The 24,020-nt window shown below is 43.4% G+C and overlaps 1 protein-coding gene across 1 annotated transcript in view; it reads right to left on the bottom strand.

The window, feature by feature from the left end:
* Positions 1-9,052, bottom strand: part of tspan9a (tetraspanin 9a) — a 61,361-nt gene extending 52,309 nt beyond the window's left edge. Inside the window, exon 1 of the mRNA XM_070907391.1 lies at positions 8,684-9,052. Coding sequence (XP_070763492.1) covers positions 8,684-9,052 — 369 coding nt within the window. The remainder of the gene's footprint in view (positions 1-8,683) is intronic.
* Positions 9,053-24,020: the final 14,968 nt, after the last annotated feature.

A 24,020-nucleotide genomic window follows, 5' to 3' on the forward strand; every position in this document is an offset into this window, starting at 1 on the left:
GATGAATATCAGCAATTATTCCTATGCAATAAAACTGTCAAGTCCTCTCTAAAAAGTAGGATCTGAGACATCCCTCCATGCCCCAGATAGATTACTAAAGTGATGGAACGAGGCTGGTTTTACATGCTTCCTTTTTATGTAAGACTTTGCATGCTGCAGGCAAGCAGACTGCAGATTTACGATTTTTCAGGATACGTAAAGTCCCGATATCTTCTGGAACAGAACAGACGCACAAAGTGAACGCCCTTTCATGTCTGGCAATAAGACTGGTAATTGCAAATTGGTGTAAAATAAACAAGCAGAACCATTTGCTTTAGTCGTGTGATAAGACTGGGGGCAAAGTCAAGGGGACAGTTTAAAACCTCGGCTGATAAGGAAGAGGGCGAATCTGCATGCAGGAAGAACGGCAATAATCCCTATTAGGTTTACACAGTCTGTCAGCCAGTCAGTTATCTTGCGACTGTAGCAGTGAAGGATCCTGACTAGTTACTGCGTTTTCCTCTTCAGGGAGAATATCAGAGCAGGTTGTGAGCACACCTCATGCACATCAAATAAGAGTCGAGCTCAAATTGGATCAGACATAACGAGAGCACTGCAACAACCTGCTCTGATGAGGATCTGGGTTTCGCTCTGAAAACAACAAGATAGGCACCCGTTTCAAATCACAACAAACAGTCTAATGCATTGGCTGATGGTCTGAATGGTACAGCATAGTGCACATAGTATGTGAAATTGCCCCTTTTAAAAATAGCAATAAAAACATGTCAGGCGTTCACAGATGATCATCTAGTCAGCGTATGTACTGATGCGTTTCCAGCTAGAAAGCTGCAATATGTTGCATTTCACGGCTGAGTTATAACGCAGCAGTAATCTGAGGCGGTTTGGCTAAATGAATCAATGCATGCTCTGATATTTAAGGCATAAATCTGTCTCTCATTTGTCATCGCTAACAACGTGGACGAGTAAGTGCCTCATTGCGCGTTGGAGCCCTGCTGGAGATGTGTCCTGGGCTCATTACCATCGAGCAGCGAATGCCTGAGTCCCTGACCCAAATTCAAGATGACATGTAAAATACACAGACTCCAAGTCAATCTGCTGCTCATACTTTCAATACATTGTAGTGCCGTTGCCCAGTGTAGTGTGCCCTGGGTCTCTAATGTTGTTCAGAGAAGGTACGGAGATAGATGAGTAGAAACAAGCTCTCAGGGATGGTATGTGGGTTGTTTGAGTGGGTTCATGGTGGGAAAAGAATCGGCCCAATTGAATCAATAGAGGTAGTGGCCCTGGGGATATAGAGTCAGTCAATGATGCATCCTCAGCCTATAGCTGATAACCTCTGGAGAATTTAGGACCCAGGACACCAAAGCTTCTGATGGACTTCACTGCAGCTTTCTAAGACGTATAGTATTTCCAGGGAAACAAAGACCGTTTCAGCAGGAAATCACAACCTGTGCATTGCTAAAACAACTATTTAAAACACAGCGTGTGCACAGCTTAAGGACCTGCAGTTAGTTCATATATATATACATCTCATATACTGTTAATTAAACATGAGCAGGGTAATCTAAATGGAATTTCATTTGCTCTCTGAAGACCAAGAAAATGATATTCTCTAAGCCTCCTCTGCAGGGCTCGGAGGTGGAGACTGACTGGGAAACATTGATTTCACTGTAATTTGCCTTTAGGTGTCAGGAAAAATGCTGAGTAGTTGAACTAGCAAGCTGTTCTAACATTCTACATTAATTCACTGCTTAGATGCAGTCTTCCTGGGGTAGAAAGATAATGTGAGGACAGATAGATAGACACAGTAGTTTGCTGTCACAGACACACGTAGCATACGATATATTTTTCATCTGTACCGCTGCTCGGGTGAAAGCTCCAACATGTTTTGCTGCATCGATATTGAAAACAATGTTTTGTGGGAATCACTGAAAAAGCCTAACAAAGCAGTGTCCATTCAAGAGATATTTGTCACAGACGGAGACTGCAGCAGTACTTCAAGCGCTTGAGCTGACCAAACCACAGAGCCCAGTGTGTCTGTTTTATCGACTCACAGCTATACTGAAGCCCTACAAGTCCACAGGCGCTACAAAGTGTCACAACACGATACGTGAAATGTTCAAAGGCGGCTGAAAAGCTAGTGTAACTGCACTCATTTTCTATCGTGGATATAGCCGGCGACTGCATTTCTGTACAACAGTTTGCTTGATAATGCCAATCAATTTGCACCAAACTGAATACGATTATGAAAAAAGAAATAATCTTCAGCTGTGAGGCTACACAGAAAAGCTCGTTTTTGTGGACATTTTTTTTCTAATAGCCTCTGAATGGATGCCTTGCTTTGGCTGTTATCAAATATACAACAAAATACAAAAAATGCTGGATTGATCAATAACCCAAATACATGGCTATGACAATAATGTCAGCTTTTCTGTTCCGTAATATAAACACATTATTGACCACACAACAGTGATTCTGCCTTTGCTATTTGCTTGAGGTACACAATTTGGTACATAGTCATTACAAAAGATCCTGCTTATGTATGCAGAACTAATGACACTCATCTTTTTGCACCGTTCTCCCATTCTCTCTACTCTGAACTACCCTGGCCTATTTTTAGAAAAGCAAGATCTCTGTGTTTCACGCACTGGAGCAAAGATAAATCTTATGGTTGATCTACAGTGTAGTCGTTCCAGATGAGATATGTTACCAACTAACACCACGATGACAACAAACTTGGCCATTGTGAATATATGTTTTTCTCATCTGGCAATAAGGAGACCTTCAGATATGACAGACAATAGATACAGGCATCCCTGTGCTCTATCTGCGCCTTCTAAAGTGAGAGACCCTGGTGTGTAATGTGAATGAGGAAGGGAACAAATAAGTGAATGAATGGCATGCACAGACTGATGTTTTGTATGTGTAATTCCTGTACTGTAATTCCTGTACCTAGCAGCTACTGTTATTTCATCTGTTCTCGGGTTGTTCGCCTGTCACTACAAGTCAGTACCACACAGCTGACACGGTAACAACTGGGCTAAAACTGCACCTGCAGCACTGTTGCTTTTTGCTAACTTAGTAAAAAACATCAAACTTTATGTCAAAAGTCTCTCTGAGGATTTATGTGACTAGTAATAACTTCACTCTTGTACTGTATACCTGTTTTGTGAGGAAGCCTCATTTAATCTCTGCCTCAGTAAGTTATTAACTCATTGTAATAAAATGTTGCAGTTTTCAGCTATTCGTGGGTGTCATAATCACCCTTCTGCAGACCCGAACAACAACTCAATCAAGTCTGAAGCCCAGCCCATTTCAAGAGTACCATCTACCTACTGCGTCCAAGCGAAAAATGCACCTCCAATTCTCCTGTTCTATTACCTCCACCCCCTAGAGTGAAACACAGCAGCTCAGTATCCCAGTTGATCTGCAACATGAGCTAATGAGCTCAGCGGCGCTACACAACACGGCCGGGAAATCGAAGCAGCCAGAGAGAGAGAGAGAGAGAGAGAGAGAGAGAGAGAGAGAGAGAGAGAGAGAGAGAGAGAGAGAGAGAGAGAGAGAGAGGTGTAAATTAGAGTGATCTCCCCAGACGATCTGCCGGATAAAGGCATATGGAGATATTTACCATGCAGGTTAGCCAATCTGAATCAAGGCCCAGCAGACTATAGGGGATGCTAATTACGAGACTTCAAATGATGAAAATGCAGATAAACATAGTGATGTTCTCTATGTAAATGTTAAAGCTCTCAGGCTACAAAGTTGTTACTATAAATTTAAGGACATTAGAGCATATTATACAGTATAAGCACTTGATATGGATGATTCTGAAGACATATAATCTGTGACTGGTTGCACTGACCATTGATTAAATCCGCTGACTGCCTATCCTATCATAGTTGGAGGCGTAAAATCTCGGGAGACAGATTGGATGAGCTTGATGCTCCATTCTGCCATTTCAGACTCAAAGCCAATTCAAGAGCCGGCCGTTCACGCTAGATGGATGGAATTAAATGCATGTGACAGCACAGCATATACAGCTTGTTTCATCATCTCACGGAGCGCACTCAACCCTCATCTATTTTCCTGTGCCCCAATCCTTGTTTCACCTGGCAGTGACTGATGGGAATTCGGCTGTGCCTCTTGTGAAAAAGAAGAAGAAGAAAAAAAAGAGAAAAGTTTGTTACAATACACGCTCTCTTGAGCCATAAAAGATGACTGAACTTTTCATGTGCCAATATGGAGAATGAAAAACAGGCAAATTGCTTCAGCACCTTATATCGAAAATCCCGGTGGAAAGGGGACAACTCGTGTGAAATGCTTTATGGAATTCCACTCAACCAGACACAGATGTTCGCACACTCCTTACAAAACCACCTTGAGTCTGTCGACAGCTCTACTCTTTGTAGCTTCAGAGCACAGGTACATTTGAAACCTTAAATGTCAAATTCAGTGATTAAATCGGTGTTGCCTCAGACCAAATGGTTTATAAATCCTGCAGCGATCCCATAAGTAAGCACCGGAATTCATGAATGCTAAACACATTTGGTTTTCTCGACTCCAACAAGGGGGGCGGCTTTGATACTACCACCCCTCTTGTGCTTGTAGGACAAGACTGCTGAGCTGACACTTTTCTTTTAAATATGAATATCAAATGAGGCTTTAGCTTTTGATATGGCACAATAATGACACAGCTGGGATGGGTCTATTTCGCTACTGTACAAAGGAAATGGGCTTGTGTGTGATGTTGCTTGAGATTTGGCAGAATAAATCCTTGTGTTGTGTTTTCTTGTTTTTTTTTTTTAACTTTTCAAAGGTGTGCAGTATCACAGGACAAGATAAAAAAGTGCAGCGGTGGACAATAAATTGAATCTTGAATGGAAGAGATTAACGGAGGACACACTGCAGAGTAAGAGGCTGAAATCCTTGCTCCCAGCAAGCACGCCAACACCGATGTGCTCACAAGGCTGACACCAATAGGACTTAACATCAATCACCCTATCAGGCTGGTCAAACAGTCACCATGTGTGTGTGTGTGTGTGTGTGTGTGTGTGTGAGGGCACAACAGATCCCCCCCTCCCTTGTCACAGCACAAAGGCCATTTGCTTTGATGATTGTTGGCTTTAGCATTGAGCTGTCCCAAGGAGCCGTGCTCTCAATCCTAACCACACCACCCAATACTGCTCTAATCTGCCTGAAACTCCCCCTACAGCTCAGACTCCTCTAATCCCTTATAAGAAAGAGGAGCCAGATGGTCATGAACAACTGCTGGGGGGGCCTGAGGATGAGCGCATGTATGGAGATGCCTGGAGTGCCTGCCGCTGTTTACCTTGTGCTTCAAGTTACCAGTGTAAGCCCCCAACCGGAGAGATGGTGTGTCGTGGTGAATGCACCTTTAAGGATGGCTGTGCGACTGTGTATATACTGCAAGTGTACTCGTGCATGTGCGCACAGTCAGAAAGAAGAGACCCTGCTGTACCACCATTCCCCCTTCAGTCCTGAGATGAGATGTCAGAGCTTCAGAAGCGAACCTACCAGCCGCAGTAACCTTGTGATTCCTAGAGTGTCAGTGTCAGAGCAGTGCCGTCCCAGGGGTGTCAAGATACAACTTGCCTCTCACCCTCCCTTCTCTATATCCCGGAGTGCTCAGGCACCCTGTCCTGACCCCTCGCTGTCGAGCGAACCTTTTATTTCCCGCTCCTCTAACCTTCAACTGGGCACACTGCTGCCCCAGAATCCAGAGTGCCAGTCAGCCGGCCACGAGCCTCGAGCTGTCACATTAGGATGGACGGACCCACCAGCCACATGCATCCTCACCCCCCTCATCACCCCACTCTTTTCCCATGGGATGCTGATTAAACTGTCATTAAAATTATCTAGTGGTGGGAAAAAACAAGAGTATCAATCTGCCAGAATAGAAAGGAATATGCATGGTGGGTGTTCATTAAACGAACATTACCAGAGTAAAAATTCAATTATTGCACAGCAGGGGATGCACTGCACTGGGGAAAAGTCCATAGCCACTTAAGGTCCCTCTGTCCCTACGCACACGCACACGCACACGCACACACACACACGCACACACACTCACACACACACACACATAATGACAGAGAGAGTCCTCAAATCTCACACTAAAGGGAGAGCTTCTGCACACTCTCAGGATGGTTGCAATGTGTTTCCATGGAGGCCAACAAGCTAGGCTCCGCATGAATGAGGCCACCAGCCTTGAAATCCAAAGCCTCTTTTCTACCCACCTATTAGTGCTGTGTAGCAGCCAGTTATTGGTGGCGAGGTTTTGTCACTGAAAAGGGTTAAGCAAATTCAGCCTGGAAAAGAACCTGGGAAGTAAAAGCCTTCACGCAAATCCTCTACTACTGCCCCTCAAGAAGAGAGCGGATAATAACGACCTCACGACCTCTGACAAACGTTAACCTATACCAGAGCACCGAGGCAGCCTCTGATCTATTGAACGAGCCAGTCAGTCACTCTCTTAATGCAGAGTCTAATAAGGCTTTGATCTATCATCTTTCCCTCACAGCTCAAAGGAAGAATAATGATGGGCAGTCTTAATTCATCAGTTAATGATTAAATCTCCATTATGATTATTTGACTGAATTGTCAAATGTTTTAATGGCTGGAATTTCTTTAAGCAACCGTGTTCAGAACCTGCGACAGCATAGCACGTGTTTTTTAATTTGACAGAACAGTATGGGAACAGGTGGTGCTGACACTAATGATGTGTTGGAGGTCTGACTTCACCTGAACTAGTGAGCACTCGCCCCCTACAGCTCTTCATCTTCAGGGCAGCCCATTTCGATAGGGATTTATAGCCCTTTGTGTAGATACAAGAACAGGTTAGGCTTGAAATGCTGTGCATGTTTAGTCTCATCTAATCTGTAGCCTTTGCGTTGCACTGAATTATTATGTTTAGTCATTTGAGTTTTGTTTGGCCATTAATTAACAACAGATGTAAACGGAGCAAGAGCAGCAATTCTTATGGCATTATTTGATCTTATTCAGTTCATGATTAAAATGATCTACTTGTGCTTATTTCATTTTTGATTCAAATACTTTATTTACTTAGGTTGTGCTTTAAAAGTAATCCATATCATCTGTTTAAATTAAGCTTTCAGTAAGAACTGGGGAAAACATTTGCATTGCATTGATCATTTATGTGGCCAGCAATCGATTTAGGAAATTGCTTAAAATTTCCATCTCTAATTCAAACAGTAATGATGTCGAGGCCTGGATCTCACTTGCACTGTAGTCTGCATTAATGAATCCAAGATAAGCTTTTCTGACCCTTTCATTCCCTTAAACAAACATTTACATCAAGGCGAGGCACACTGAAGAGCCCCTGAGCCATTTGTATGTCTTTGCCAATCACGCTCGCTCTCGCCTCTGTGGGCTGGGTAATGATATGAGAATGATATGGAGATGTTGCCCTAAAGCAGCAGAGAGGTCCATAGCTTCAGGCCTGAGCCTGGCCACTAGCAGTGTTTCAGTATATAGAGCGGACAATGGGATGGAGCTCGGTTTGTGTGGCACATGTGTATGTGTGTTTTCAACGCTGCCCTGTTCACAGCTTGGCTCGAGCTAATGCCCACTCTGTTGCCTCCAATGTGCCCTAGTTAGCTGGGCTCACAACCCAGTGACATGGTGGGCTGGGGTTGTAGAGTCCCCAGTGTTGGGATGTTTTCACGCTTCACGCTTCACTGCATCCACACAAAAGACATGGCCCCATAACCCATAAGCCCTCTAATCCATTCTGTAAACATTCAAGGGTTGCCCACTTTTACAACAAATGCCCATGCATGGGTACACTGCAGAGCCTGCCACTCGCTGGCCATGTTTCTCTGGGTGAAATCTATTTGTGAGTAAATTTGGCATGGAGAGCATGATTCTTTTTTCCCCCTATTGTTACTGTAAACACCACATATATGCATAATTACAACATTTTTTAATTACTCAGAACGAGCCAAATGTCCCGGTGCAGCAATTCTGAACTCAAATGTTGTCCCTTATTGATTGTAGCTTTACACAAGAGCAAAGACATCTCATTAAAAGAGCTTACAATAAAATTAAGGACACAAATGAGATCATCTCCTCCGGAATCACTTGGAGTTCCTGCTGACCATCTCAGCTCATATTCCCTTGGTGCATATTGTGTTGCTCATCAATGGAGCTGTACTGTAGAGGCATATACTCTTTCACTTGCATGCCACAAGCAGCATTTTGAACTTCATGTTCACTGTAAATCATATAACTGTTTGAACCCATGTCCCCCTTACCACCCCAATCCAACCCCCTCCACCCCCCCAGTCACATACAAAACCTGGTGCAATGCCACTGACTCTGTCATGAGATCCAGGAATAGCAACATGCACAGGGAGGAACAGGCATAAACAGCCTGATGTAATAATTAGAAATGCATGATTGCACTGACAACCATCTCTTTGCCATAATGTTTCCTGATTAACATTTTAAAAAACTTATCACACATTGAGCCTTCACATTTGTCGCCACAGATATGGATAATGATTAATGCTGAGTTACTCAAGCCAGATTTACTGGCATCACCCTTTAAGCCACATCTACACATTTGTACAATTAACATCAGCTAGATCAATGTGAACAAGTGTGATGAGAAAACACATTAAGACAATGATGAGCCACTTACCCAGAAGATGAGATTGAAGATGAACATCATATACTTCAAGCAGCAGAGGCAGCCTCTTGCCATGTTGCACTTCTTGAATTCTAAAAGGAACACAAAGGATAGATCCAGGTAAAAGACTACGTATTTGCTGCTTTTGGGGGAGCTGTACTTGTTGTTGGTCTTGTCTCCTGCGCTGGCGTCAGCTGCCGCTCCAGCCTGCCCCTGCTGTGCGTTTTTGCGCGGCCCCGTGGAGCCGTAGAATGCGCCAGCAGTGAAGCCGCGGCCGCCAAACGGCCGGCCAGACGTGGAGGCTTGAGCAAAATCCGAGTCGCGGCTATCTACGGATGGGCTACGGTGAATGGCTGACTCCTCACTGCTGGACTTCTCCATGCTCTAAGGCTGCAGCTGCTGATGAAGGGCTCCCTGACGCACAGTCTACCATAGTCTCAGAGATGACAGGGCAGAACAACTCACCCTCCAAATCTCCACTGCTTCACACACAAAAAAAAAAGATAAAAGCCTCACAGACTCACAACTACATCCACCTCAAAAGCACACAGCTGAATAAGAAAGTCTCCAGTGTAGAAGTGAGTAGAGCTGCACTGTTTAGACACCTCTGCCAGTCTTAAGTGTCTTCTGCTTGCTGCTGCTGTCTTGCTGTGATAGTCCTGAAGTAGCTGAGCAGAAGGGTCCTGTGAGGAGCATTACCCTCGCCTTATGACAGGGCTGTCTTTCCAGGAAGAAGTTACAGCACTCCCTCTATCCCCTCTTGTGATATCACTCTCCTCCTGCGCTGCTTACTGCTGTGCCGGGCTGAGAGACCCCAGTGAGCCTCAGCTGCTCCACTTCCACGTTCTCTTGCTGACCTGGTAACTTTTCTCCCCTCCTCACTCTCCTCTCCTCTCTCCACTGCTCTTCTCCCTCTCTGCCCTCCTCTTCTCAATGTGCTCTGATGCGCGCTCTCTTTCCCTCACTCTGTCTCTCTCTGAGTGTGCCTGTCTTGTCTAGTGTACCATTCTGCGCTCAGCAGCTCAGTCCTCCGCACTGCCTGTGCTCTGCTCTCCCAATAGCAGCGCTCTGGCTGATGTGCTATTATCGGCAGTCGCAACTAACGGGCATTCCCTATCTCCCAACAAGAGCACTGCCCTCCTCCTCCAACTCTCTCCCTCTCTCTCCCTCAGCCCCTCCCCGCTTGCTGAGCAGACAGCCAATGCAGCAGCTGCAGCCAGACCCGAGCTCCTCCTCCCGACTCCCCGTGTCTTTAATAAGCCCATCACTGTGTTTGCTTTGACTATACATGTTCAGCAATTTCATCTTTGCTGTCAGGGGAATTGAGAGGCCAGAGATGAATATCAAACAAACAAACAAAAATTTGTCAAGTGTCAAGGTAATTGTAAATGAGTGCAGGGCTGTGTGTGGAGTAGCAGGGTTGGAGGGGGCGTGTGTGAGATGGAAATTGCTGGCTGGCTGTTTTGCACATGAAGAGCTTTCACTGTCAGTCTGCTGATGACACCTTCACCTGCAATTTCACACATGCCAGTATAGCTTCTGACACTGTTTTAATTTGTAATCTGTAATTTCCGTGATTAACGTTGCCATAAATAAAGCATGGTCGGCTCTTGACAGCAGGTGATTTATTATATATTTCTGAAAAGCAGCCTGACACATCAGCCGACTATCACTGGAGTGATTACTGCATCTGATGTGGGTGGTGGCGACAGTGCTGAGCTGCAGTTTGGTCACGCTGTTGCTCTGTGTTATTCATCACTGCACTGCCCACATCCATGTAAGGGGACCCAATTAACTGGCAGCGTCCAGGCTTTGGAATTATGGCACCATCTGAGGCACGGAAAGGGGATAGTGGCTTTAAGATGCTGGACACTCTCCAATGCAAAGCCTGGGTCAAACACTGTATAGCCCTGCTGATTCACACACCAAGCTGACAAGATATCTTAGAGCTTTGATTTTAAACTTATCTAGCTCCCCAAATAGCTACATGTGCATATCATCAGAGAACAAAGGCTGAACGGTAAAGGTAGCGACTGCGAGGGTGGCAACTGTGTGAGCATGTCAGAGCTTAATAATAACTTCAGGTGACCGTGACAGTTGGAATAACAATACAATTACCCTTATTGTCTCCCAGAAACAACTTTTTCCTCAAGGACTGCCCAGCAAAAGCAGGTCTAGCGCCAGACTGCACATTGTTCAGCTGTGGTAATGGTCTCCTGTCAGCTGAGTGCCGGTGATGGCTCAGCCTCCAGACAGATGGAGGGAGAGTTCCAACTGAATGGTCTTAAAGGTAAATCCAGTAATACCCAATCGACACAGACAAGCTAATCCAACCCTCTTGTGTTTCGCCATTGTAGAGGAAAAGACAACCTTGAGGAAGTGCATCTACTGTGGTTGTAATGCACAGAAATGATGGAAAAATCTACTAAAGCACAATTCAAAGTATGGTGGTTTAAGAATGACTAAATATTGGGTCCTGCAGTGTTCATTTAAAATTGTTGATACCACTGTCAAGTCTGTCAGCTAAATATAAGACTACAGTCAACAGCCAGTTAGCTTAGCTTAGCACCAAGACTGGAAACAGGGGGAAGTTCTATCATTATGTGGCTTTGAAAAGCTTTTATTCACTGAAAGACTACAGAATGTTGAGAATCTCACACATTGAAGTTAGCAGACTTTAATCTGACACAAGTATTTTCACAGATCATTTGCTTTAGCCTCCACAAAGCCTCACGTGTCTTTAACTTTAACATGTTTGCAGCTCCAGGGACAGATCTATTATCTGCAGAAGGTAGCAACTCCAAACGATTAAAGCGAATTCTTCATTAATACGGCTGCCAAAGGTAGGAATGTCACATGATGAAAATAGCTGCTCATAAGTTACAAGCGACAAGGTTTCCCATCAGCCTCTTTGAGTACATGTGAGAAGCTGCAAAGACTGTCAGAATCCAGGCGCTTTCCTGCCCGGTGAGCTTTCAGGTCCTTAACTCCAAATTCAATACAATCTACGTCAGTGCTGCTCTCTCTGATAGTTACCCACATGTATCAGAGCACAGTGGGGCTCTTAGTGTGCTTGTTACTGATTCCTCAACTAGCCTGAAGGACACATCCGAGCCCATTCCCTCCTGAGCCACGCAAAGACCCATCCATCGACTCGGGGCAACGGGGCTCTGCACACCAGCGTTAGGTGGAGGGCTAAAGCAAGAGAGAAAGATACAAAGTGAGACTCAGGAGAAATGGACGTCTGTAGGATGACACAGAGGAGCTGAGGCTTGGAGAGGAGATGAAAAGCACAGCAGAGCTGACCAGAGCAGAGAGCCTGGGCTGAGATGGAGAGGGGTGAGGAGTGGGATGAGATTGTATTCAAACATTCTCTATGATGCTGAGTAAATCTGGCAGCTCCTTCAACATATGTACGTTGCAAAGCCAGAGAGGACCGACGAGCTTAGAGTTCAGAGGGAACCAACAGGAACTCTCCCAGAGCTCTTCACACGATGACTCACAGAAGGTGATGGAACGCAAACACTTAACCCTGACCCTGAGTCAGGGCACTGGGACTATGAATAAACAGTGACACGTGAGTGGTGTCAGGAGTACGTGTCTCCATTCAAGAAGAAGATAAATAGAGAAATAGATTTCTATGAGTTTGATTTGTTATCTTTGTATGGTGGGCAGTATTAGTATGCAAGAACTGCATAGTATGTGTATCCCAGCCCACAAACTGTAGGGGGTAAAGTGAAATGTACTAAAAGTCTGTTGCTGTCTAATTACATAATAAAATGCCTGTGCAATGAAACCCTTCATTAGATTTAAACTGCATCTAAATGACTCCAATATCATCTTGAAAAAAGTTTCTCCTGCATCTACAAATTGGTTCTTTAACAATATTTTATCTGCCCACAAACAATAACTGAACCTTACATGTTTATAGATGACTATAGAATAGCATAGATACTATAGTTATGATTCTATAATTAAATCAGAAATAGATTAAAAATGTAATTTGGCTCCCCATCAATGACCCACAGACTGTCAACAGTCGTGTCCCTGTTATCTGTATTATACATCAGGGATATAAAGCAGAGGTTTTTATAGAAACTAAATAAAAGTTATAAATATATGTTTGTGTTAGATGAGCATTATGTTGGTGGGAAATGCAATAAACAAATATTGTAACATGAAAAAACAGATGTATTTGCCAGAGCACTGTGTTCACTTACATTATCATTTCAAGCCTTCCTACACATTAGAAACATTAGATCTGGCAGGGTTTAGTTACAGTTTTCTATTCTTTATTTAATTTAGGGTTTTTGTTTTTAGAGTTTATTTATAGGAATTGTGATTTGTTTCTTCATATCTCATGTCTTTATTATCATATATAATACAGTTCTGTTGTAGCAACTCAACAGTGGATTTTAGTTTTTTTATGGTATGTATGGCAGTATCAGTGTGATATAAAGACATTCTGACTTTTACTTCCTGGTATGGCTTGAGCTCCTAAAATAATGGATCCTACATTTCCCATAATGCAAATCACAGGCTTTCATTAAACTCTCCCTGACCAGTAAACACCCACGTTCTTCAAACTCCACTTTGTAACGTAGGCTTTCTGTTGGAAATTCATAGTCTCTGATCATCACATCACTAGTAGATCATCAGGGTTATTTTCTCAGATTTCAGAAAAGTTCCCTGCAGAGTCACAGAAGACATAAATAAATTATAAATAATATACAGTGCTTTTATCCAAAGCATTTTATAATTTTGCCTCTTCTTCACCAACTAAAACAGCGATGGCAGCGAGCTACCATGCAAGGTGCTGATCCGAGCATCGGAGGATATTTGGGGTTCAAGTGTCTTGCCCGAGACATGTGGACAGAAGGATATGAGGATCGAACCGTCAAACCTGCCACAGCCGCCCAACATACATCATACAACCGTTTTCAGAGGCTGAGTAGTACTCCTCATAGAAAGCATACCAATCTTCATGGTGGAGTAACCCAAAAACACTGGGCCAACACATCTGGCACCAATAGAACATTTTGCTACAGCCTGAATATTGTGGGATTTTATTCATTTTAGTACCACTGTTAAACTAGAGGAATTCTTCATCTGCATACAAGTCCAGTTTACAGGAATCTACTGCAGCGTGATATCCAGCATATTAACAACAACTCAGTCCTTTAAAGAAAACACAATAACTGCACAGTAAACCTGACAATCACAATCACAATCTGCTCACCATCAGCTGCAGCAGGAGGAAGGTTCAGTTAGTGCGTACAACGGAAGGAGATGGATGGACAGAATGTGAATAGAGGAAAGCTAAAATTATTTATTTTATGAGCTGAATATACTGCACTTTATCTGTGAAGCCTGGAGAAAAATGAAAAATGTAGTTTGTTTGTATGAAAGCCGAGTTTGCTTGAGAAAATGTTTTTTGATGCCATAAAATAATACTGTATATGTGTGTGAGTGTGCGCGTGTGTGTGTGTGTGTGTGTGTGTGTGTGTGTGTGTCTTTTTGAACGCTTCAGCTGTTGCTTCAGAAGTTTTGGTAGATTTTATTCCTTGGCGCTTGCTTTTCTCTCATTTTATATATTCTAAAAATGAATACTTTTTACTTCAGTTTGTTGTTGGCTATTTCAAGATTTGACAAGACTCTGGTTGCTTGCAATAATCTTTTGTCATTGTTTTTGACGTTTTAAAAGGACTGCATGACTTATCAGTCTATTAATCAAAGCGTAACTGACAGAATTATCTATTGTGAAATCATTAAATGCGGCTCTTCTCATCTATCAAACTCCATTTCCCTAGAAGGTCAGGGGATGAAAGACTGTGGTGGCTGAGATGATAACACATGGTCATATGAGATGAGGTGATCTACTTATGGAAATGTGTACAGTCTGAATGTGGAGGAAATCTAAAGTAAATTAAGCTGAATTTTACCTAGATTAAACTAAAGATTTACCTCCCTGTTGATGAAATCTGTTTCAAATCTGGTGTTCTGGTGGCTGATTCAGTGTTCGTGACCTGAGCAGTTTGTTTTTAGCACAAGAAAGATTCAATCAAGTTATCTTTTTAATTTGATATATAAATTACCTTCAATCACCTACCAGGATCCGAAACCTTTCAAGATGACTCTAGGAGAAATTCAAACTGAGATTAACTATTTTTAGCCAAATTAATGAACAGAATTGTGTCTTTCATGGGGAAAATGTCAGTATTCACTTATTTTTGATGTCTTTGATATCCTGCCACCGAATGTCTCTGATTTACTGACTGGAATTTAATCGTGACAATCACAGCCACAGTCACAAGGTCATCTCACACATGACAGCATCCCAAAAATAAAACACTGGCTCTGTCAATCGCATAAACTTTAAGATAATGTTATTTAAGAAAGTGACAGCACAAGGGCGTAACTGTGGAGGAATGTGAGTGGTGTCCTCTACAGTACATTTATTTAAGCATTCAAAAAGGGGGGGGGGGGGTGCTGCTTTTTTACATGTGCAACAAAGATAAAAAAGAATGTCCACTAGATAATTACTATATATCTATTAAGATTACGATAATTTCTCTTTGCTCATATTACACAAGGAATTAGTGCTGCATACCTCTCACTGGACAATCTGAAACCACATCCCTGCAGACATAGAGAATATGACATGCGACAGCACATGATCCTGGTGTGAATGTATGATCAAGGCCTGAGCATAAGGGGAGGATTAAAACTACAAAGGGTTTCCTCCCCCACAGTATGTCCCTGCCAGTGGCCCTTAGAGCCAAATCTGTTGCTGTGGATGCAAACAGACATCACGGACAACATGACATGTCCTACATGGACCATATACTTTGTGGAACATAAACAGTAAAACATAAGATGAGGACATATTTGCATTGACGTCTGGTCAGAGAATATGCAGTGATGTAGAGATGCGCTAACAAGCTATTCATTCGGACATCTGCCTCGTCTCCCAAATCAAATTAAAATCAGATGTCAATCTGATTTGATATTTATGGTTCAATCTTGCCCTTTTATGATGCTCTGAATATTACCCTCTGAGATGAGGCTGGCCAGACAGCACCGACATTCTTCAGTCATTCTTGGGTGATTTGCAACCAAAAAGTCAATAAAGGTGTCTGGAAAGAGTGTTAATTAGGGATTTATGACATCACACTCCCCTGAAGATCCAATTGTGATAGCGCGTGAGGACTCCAGATAACGGCACTAAAGCTGGGAGAGATCAAGCGCTGTCTCTTAAAGTCAAATGCTCGACACAAAGTCGGAGTTGGCTGACCGTTGACCAAAGCTAGACACTGTTCTATCAGACACATTTCACGCTCTTGCGTAAACAGTTTTGTGTTTGTTTATTTGTCCGCTCGAGCGGGGAAAACCCACTGACAGTCACATCGTGAGGAGGGAACCAACTGCTGAGAAGTGGAGGCACATGTTTGCTGCTCTTGTCAGGATTTGGCTGAAAAGGCAGCAGTTATGACATAACCGTAGACTTACAGACAGACACAGAGGTGCACACAGGGCACCCACACACACACGCGCACACACACACATTTAAAATTAAAGCCCCAGCAGCCAGTCCTGCAGCCAAACCACAATCTAAACTTAATTCCTGCAGGCACGTCCGTCAGTGCTGTGGGAGATAAGGTAGGACACAAGAGACAGGCAGGGCTTTACAAGTAAAGTAAGTATACTCCGACTACAGGATACTACATTAGCATTTAGATCAGAAAGTGCCTCTCGCTATTGAAATGCAACGTAGTATCACAGTGCAGTAAAGTCCAGTTCAATAAAGGCCGTTGCAGAGAGGTCAAATGCCTGTGATGTCTGTAGCAGTACGATATGTGAATCTCCTCATAGCCTTACAGATAAATCAGGACCGACACAGTCTTCTGATAATGTTGATCAAAGGAGTGGAATAGCCAAGTCCACCAGTGTCCTAAGCTTTATGTAATATTTAAGAGAGCCATAACTGCGTGAAAAAGATGGAACGTCAGCAATATGAATCTTATCCAGTTCACTGGGAAATGTGCGGAGCGAGCCACTGAATTCAGGGCTCGGTTATCGATTTACTGGCTCCAAGTTAATTAAACTTGACTGGGGGGGGTCTTTGAAAAGTATGCTGAATGTCTTCTTCAGTGCTAGATTTGAGGTGGTACATCAAATATTGTAGAATTGTAGCAGCTGTTCTAACAATATTTAAAAGATAATGCAGATCATTACTGACTTGGTATGTACCCAGATTATATAAACACACATCCACTGAGTGGTGGGAAAACAGCATCATACAAGGTGTCAAATAACGCTAACAGTTTTTGCCATCTGCCGTCAAAAACAACACATTCAATGTGCAAGAGAGCCTGTGAGGTTAGGCTAGATCACACACATGATAAGCAAATACATATGCTGTTAAAAATATGACAGTGAAAATGTGAAGAAATTGATTTTGCTGTCATTTCGAAAGAGGTTATAATAGCACACATTAAACTAAAAAAACACATAACTTCTGCTGCATGCTTATATTAGCAGCTCTTCTGCTGTGGCATGGGTTGGATTACTAACCCCAAGCGCCAAGACAGAAAAAAAGGCAGCAGGTGAAGGATCTTTTATGTGCTGTAAGAAGTGAAAGAGAGATGGGATAAACAGGATGTAGTTATCACTCCGAGTCCAAGTCATATGGAAAAAATGGCAACCGCAACGGAAGCGATGCCACTCAGCTCAAGTTTCCATAACCTGTGGATGCTAACTATTTAAAACTATTTAAGGCTGTGGAGGAGCAAGAATACATGGTGATCGGACGTTTCTTTTCTCTGGAACCCCAAAGCCCCGTGTGTGAGCTGTGGAAGTGTGACACTCCATAAGCAACCCAACTCATATTTAAATCTCCTTCCGTGCTTCAGGGGAAACAGGTTAGAGGGCATGCTGGAGAGTTCAAAGGCAAATATGTCCTTCGGGTACTTAAGGGGTTGGACAGGGTGAGATGAAACGTACAAAAATGAATGAGTGGGAGGAGGACAAACATACAGACCATTAGAGACAAGCAGGAATGCGGCATGTGGTGTTTTCAAAACTTCCCTGGGCCTGCTTTATGTGGCAGTAGAGATGTGTTCTCAGCATGAATGCGGAGGGTATGACTTTATGTTGTCTGCTGTAAATCAATCACCAGCTCAAATCAGCGTATCATCACTGTGTGTCCATGAAGTGGGATTAAAGGGTCAGCCTCTGCGGTAAGTAAGATCAACATCCCAGCTTCATGTAAACCACAAGAGCGGGAAACAGCTGGCGCCACGCACAGCATGTCTTCATTGTGTGAAGTTTGTCCAACAGGAGCGCCAGTTAATACACAAATGAGTGCAGTGCCTCTCTGGAGGAGCGTGAAAGAAGCTGCTGACACAGCTATGAATGGTCGGATGGGGTTCATTAATATTTGAGTTCACTGTTGCTGAAACGCAAACAAAGGGCAGGAAGGCTGCACCGCTGTGCTGCGACGAAGATGGAGAGAGCTGGAGTTGGACAAGAGGCAATGCAAGATACAAGATGCGAGAGGAAAGGCGGAGCATGGAATGGCAAAGTATCCATCTCTCTACTATGTGTCCTACTCTGCGACACGGCTCCTGGCTGAGGATTCAAAGGCAATGACGGATTAAAGGCACGGCAGAATGCCTGAGGAGCTTTATCATTGTGTGCGCCACAAAGACATCTCATCTCCGTCTTCCAGACTGTTGTTTGTTGCTCAGGGGTATTGATCACTGCATGATCTTCAGCTGCATGTGACATATACCATTTTCCCATTAACATAATCTCATCACAAGACGATATTTGCACACCCACATATGACATGAAAGAAAAAGAGAGAGGGACAGAGTGGGTGGGGAGAGAAATTGAATTGAAAAAAAAAGAACAAAAAGATCTAACCAAGTACGGTGGAAAACTGCAGAGAGGAGAAGATGGCCTTCAAGAGTATGATCCAATCCGACCAGCTGGGTTGCACCTCCCCACAATATGGCGAGCCCTGGCTAGTCCATGTGTGAGTGTGTGTGTGTGTTTGAACTAGGGACATGAGGTCTGGCCCCTGGCGCAGACACTGTCAATATGGCTGTGGTCATTCATGAGCAGCCGCTCTGTCACTGCCGTCCAGGGAGAGCCGGGGCAACAGACCAGCAAAGAGTCATGTCACAGAGGAGAGGAGAGGAAAGATAAAGGTAGCTGACTGTGGCAAAATGCCCTGGATCCCTTCACTTTTAACAGGAACTGCCCTGCCGCGGATTAATGCCCTCCTCTAAAGGAGCAGCTGCCATGCCTTTGTGTTTGTGGGGCAATCTGCAGATATGTATCAACAACTGCTGATAAAGCAACAGGATCACGCCACATAAAATCCCAACACTTGTGAGACATACCAAGGTCTGCACAGACAGAGCATCTTAGTAATCGCTCCTGTCTGAGCAGACTGGGAGCGGAGAACAAACTGGAGTTGATGGATGTTTCATGTAAACAACGCAAAGCGACGCACAAAGCCTCTTCACCTCCGTGGCCGGGGGAATGAAAACAGCAGATGTCTACAGAGCTGCATAAATGGCATGGAACAAGCCAAGAGGAGTCTCTTTCTGCTAAATGCTGAACGACACCGTCTGATCATCTTAAACATAACGTTACTTGCCAAAACAACATCCAATAAGTCGGTGGATGAACACATTTTGGGGTCTAAAAGACTAATAGGTAAAAAAAGGTTCTTACTCTTGAACAAAAACGCCTATCTCTTTCTAGAATTTGGAACTTGGACACTTGGAATAACAATCTGAGCCTGTCACTGGCAAAAACAAGCACTTTTAGTGGACGTACGTTTGACAGGCTCAGTTTCCCCCATGGATTATGTTGCAGGCTGCAGCGATCTACTGGACCAATTCCAAAACTTTTTGTAGTCATTTAGACCCAGGTTTAAAAATACAGGAATTATCCTTTAATAAATCAATTCAATTTGAATGTTCACCAAATGATCCAGAATCTGTGAATATAAGTTGAACTGCTGGACAACAGGTGTTTCCTACTTCACTGTAAAGTCCATTCTCAGCGTATGTGCGTGTAAGTTTCCATGTCACACTTTTGCAAGTTGATTATTGGACCAGGGTTGGCTTCCAAAGTATTTATTATGTCACAAATCATGCTTGTAGGCCTGCCCCTGAAAAATGGGATTTTCAGTGAGCACATAGAAATGTTCTACTTTCAGCAGATGAATGTGAAAACGTCCTTCTAGTGTCAAACTCTGCACATACATCCTTCTGTACAGTGAAGCTCAAACATACCACTGTAGGAACTTTAAGCATCTGCAACGTACCAAAACATCTGTTACGCACATAGACAGAGAGCATTTGCTTAGCTCCCACATATTCTTAATTAAAGTCTGCAGACAGTGAGTCTCCCCAGAGTCCAAGCTGAAATTGGCTCCGGCTACTTTTCTGATTTCACCTACTTACACATTTCGTGCTGATGGCTCCCAATTCTGCACATTCCCTTTGAGGACTGATGATTATAAATTAACTCAACGTTCTCGCACCCCATGTCATGCTTTTGGCAGCATGATACTGGAACAAAATTGCCTGTAGATGATTTAAATGAAAAAAATTTGTTTCGCCACAAATCCCAAAACATAATGAAGGAGGCAAAAGCAATTTATGCGGAGCATTAATGAGTTTAACATTATTCATTGTGCGCTTATACATATAAATATATGCTATGTAAATAAGCAGTGTAAATGAATGTATTTTCTCCAAGGACATGATTGAATATGAATCCTAACAAGATTAGCCATGACATGCCCCAAAAACTTCAGAGGCAGAGGGGCCGCTGGGAAGGAAATGTGAGCCACTCTGCCACTCAGTCATCAATTTTACATCACTCTGAAGAGCGTGAGGTCTCCCTAAAAATGATTTAAGGCCAGAAAATAGCTTTCCTCTGACCTCTCACCCATGGCAATGGATTATAATGCCGGCTTCCATTCCCGAGTGTTGAAATCATAATCTGCACACTTCAAACAGTTACGTTACTTCATGTAATGGGAGGTTTTGCATGGAAAACAGCTTGCTGAGGGCACCTGCTTATGCTATTGCAGGAGGCCACAGATCTCATTTTCAAGTGAAAAATAGTCACATCTTATATACTTGCAAAGATGTGTTAAAGTGCATCAACTTCTATGTACATATGAACACACTACCAACATTACCATTTCTCAGACTCAGCCAGGTTAAAAACCAATACTCTGCAGCTGTTGCACAGGGGTGACGGTGGACCTCACATAAAGACTCCATCACTCCCAAAGCGCAGCTCTCCTGTTACACACGCAGCACGGCAGGAACGGAGGAGATCTTTAACTCTATGTCTCCACATAAGAAGCCAGAAACGAGGCTAAGGCACAGCCTGTCCGCCTGCAGAGTTACACTACATTTAATGCAGTGACTCTCTCCTCCCCCTCTCTCACTTCTCAGTGCACAAAACTGTATATTTTATGCATTCAGCTCTCTCGGTCCCTCTCTCAACACACACACACACACACACACACACACACACACACACACACACACACACACACACACACACACACTTGCTCTCTCCCTTGTTCCCTATCCACACACTGACCTTCAGCTGAGTGAGAAAACAGCCTCAGTAGCTTCTTTACTCCACTGATTCACATTCACGTATAAATAAAAAATCTGACATTGTCCTTCCAGGGACACGGCGCTGTTTACTCTGCAGTGATGGTAAGCTAATTATCATGCATACCCGTAAAGCCATTAATACTGCATCTACAACTCAATGGGAGGTTATAAAATGGTCAGAATGAGGGGAAAATAATGGTCAAGCTTCAGTGTGGCCAAAGAGAGCCAAGTGTTAAGTATCAGAATTCAGCATGATTCAACCACTGACACCCATGCTCTGCCTTTAGCTGTCTGACTGGCAGGTCAAGTGTTATGATTTTCTTTTGGCATAACCCACCATTGTCACACCGTGACCTTCATATCAACCTGTCAGAGTGCACTTAATGTCACTCTGTCTGTGTGTCCATGTGTGGCCCTGTGTCTTTTTGCATGGGGGGGGGGTTATCTGTCTATGTGCTGACGTAAAAAAAAGGTGGAATCTGGGCGAGCTGGGCCAGCCGCTCCTAATTCCGTCCGTCAGGAGTTTTATTTCCTGTTCAGAGCGTGCTCGGCTCCAGTCTGTCTCCACTGTGGTATTCCTGCCACATCACAGGTGGAGGCAAAGAGCAACTGCACACCGCACAGAATGTTAAAGCGGAGGAAAGCATTAGGGGGAAGGGGACTGTCCTTCATTTTCACTCTTTCAACATAACACACGGTCATCATCCATTTTAACAAGCCTGCACCTCGCATAATGACAAGTGAACGCCAGTTTTTGACAGCTGAGGAGTCCATCAGTTTAACAAATTTTGTGGAAAGGCACTTTTCAATTGTCCAGATTTCTCTCCGATAAGGCACCACACACATAATAATTTGGTATTCCTGATAAAACCACAAGGTGAGACACGGGCCGTTCTCACACACAAGGAAGCAGCCCCAGCATTATGACTCATGCCAGTTTATAAAGAGGCAGCAGAACAAATAGGACTGTAGTTAAAGGTCTCGCTGCCCTTTATTTTAAACTACATTTCTGGTACCAGGGACGGCAGATACGAGACTTTCAGGTTCAACAATTCCACTCTACTCTCTCTCTAGGCTCTGCGCTGCATCCACATTAATATTCATAATATCAGCTCAAATTTCATACTGCAATTCATTACACCCTAGCATTTTGTTACTCAAGGTGACTGCGGAGGGAAGGGAATGTGCAAACATACATTTGAGGATAATGTTTGAGCAAATATGCACAACACGACACTCTCAACCTTCTGCTACAATGTAGGGTTAAATGAAATTTAATGTGCTGTAATAGCTTATGCTGGTAAACATAATGCTTCATACTTTATGTATCCCTAACCACCAAACCAAGGAATTGAAAAAATGCAGAAAATGGCTCCACAGCTACACTGGAAAAAATATTACTGCCTGCATTCTAATTATGATTTGTCTATCATTAGTTGCCTCGTTATTAGATGCTATTTTTGCCTTCAATCACCAAGGTTTTCTCTCTGCCTTTTTGTTGCTGTTGTTGTTGTAATGGTTTCAGCTTTTTCCAAGAAATCATCAAAAGGCAGCCTCTGTCAGCTGTGATTGTCTCCACAAATCACAGTAAAGCTGACACATTCAGACTCGGGGCTTTAATGGATATGTGATACACGCTATTAAACACTCGTATTCATGAAGCCACTCGGAATAGAAGAACTGATCCGGGATCACTGTTTGGGTCACGTGACCATGTTAGCTCCACTGTAAGATATTTAATGCATTCCTGATCTGTGTCTAGATTTAGGTGCGTTCTAAGCCGCAGGCGGGACGGAGTGACATTGAGGGTTTGAGTGTCGGCCTTACAATGACAAGCTGCATCCGCAGGGTGTCAACATCTGCGACAGCCTGGAAATCAGGGTCAGAGGTCTTCCCTGTCGGATCCACAACTGCCTGCAGCTTTACGTCCCACACTTCCATTTTGAATTCTGGAAGGAGCTCTTGCCCAACCCCACCACAATATTTCTGCTTATTGCTGCACCTTTTCAAAAGCTGACTGAATTTGACGGGCTATAGTACAGAGTGTGAGGAACATATCAAATAGAGCAAATTAAATTAGCTTTGAACTGTGCTGACAAGGATGTGGAAACGGAAGGGCCTTACAATGTTCTCCATCTGCAGTGGGTTTGACACACCAATCACAACAGATAACATAGAGATAGAGCATGAAGAAGAAACAAAGGCAGAGACCATGTGATAAGACAGAAATGGGCGCTGGTATGATAGAAGCATCTGGGATAATGAAATCGCGTGATGTTGACAGCATCTCTTGGTAATGAAATGTCTTCATTGAGTGCTCTTGCGTTGTTTATTTTTTTGCAGAAATGGCTATTGAAATAACCAAGTGCACTGTGGGAGTCCAGAGTCATCTACTGTATGTAATAGGATGCCGAGTGGGTAATTAGTAAATTTTTTTCAAAAGGATTGCTTATACACATTTTCCCCCCCTCCAGCTCATGGGGTTTTTTTTATGCAGTGCTTCAAGAGGGGGAAACATAGCTGCAGGGCATAGTTATTTGCTTAGTAAAACAAATGTGGAAGATACTCAATGTGACACTGATTTGATATGGCTCATACTGGGAAATGTAGGAAAGTGATTACTCAGCCCTGATTGGAGATAAAAAAAATTAAAAAATTGTAATTTCACAAACAAATACTCGCTTGTG

The sequence above is a fragment of the Enoplosus armatus genome, chromosome 6 (assembly GCF_043641665.1).
Source record: "Enoplosus armatus isolate fEnoArm2 chromosome 6, fEnoArm2.hap1, whole genome shotgun sequence".
NCBI lineage: Eukaryota > Metazoa > Chordata > Actinopteri > Centrarchiformes > Enoplosidae > Enoplosus > Enoplosus armatus.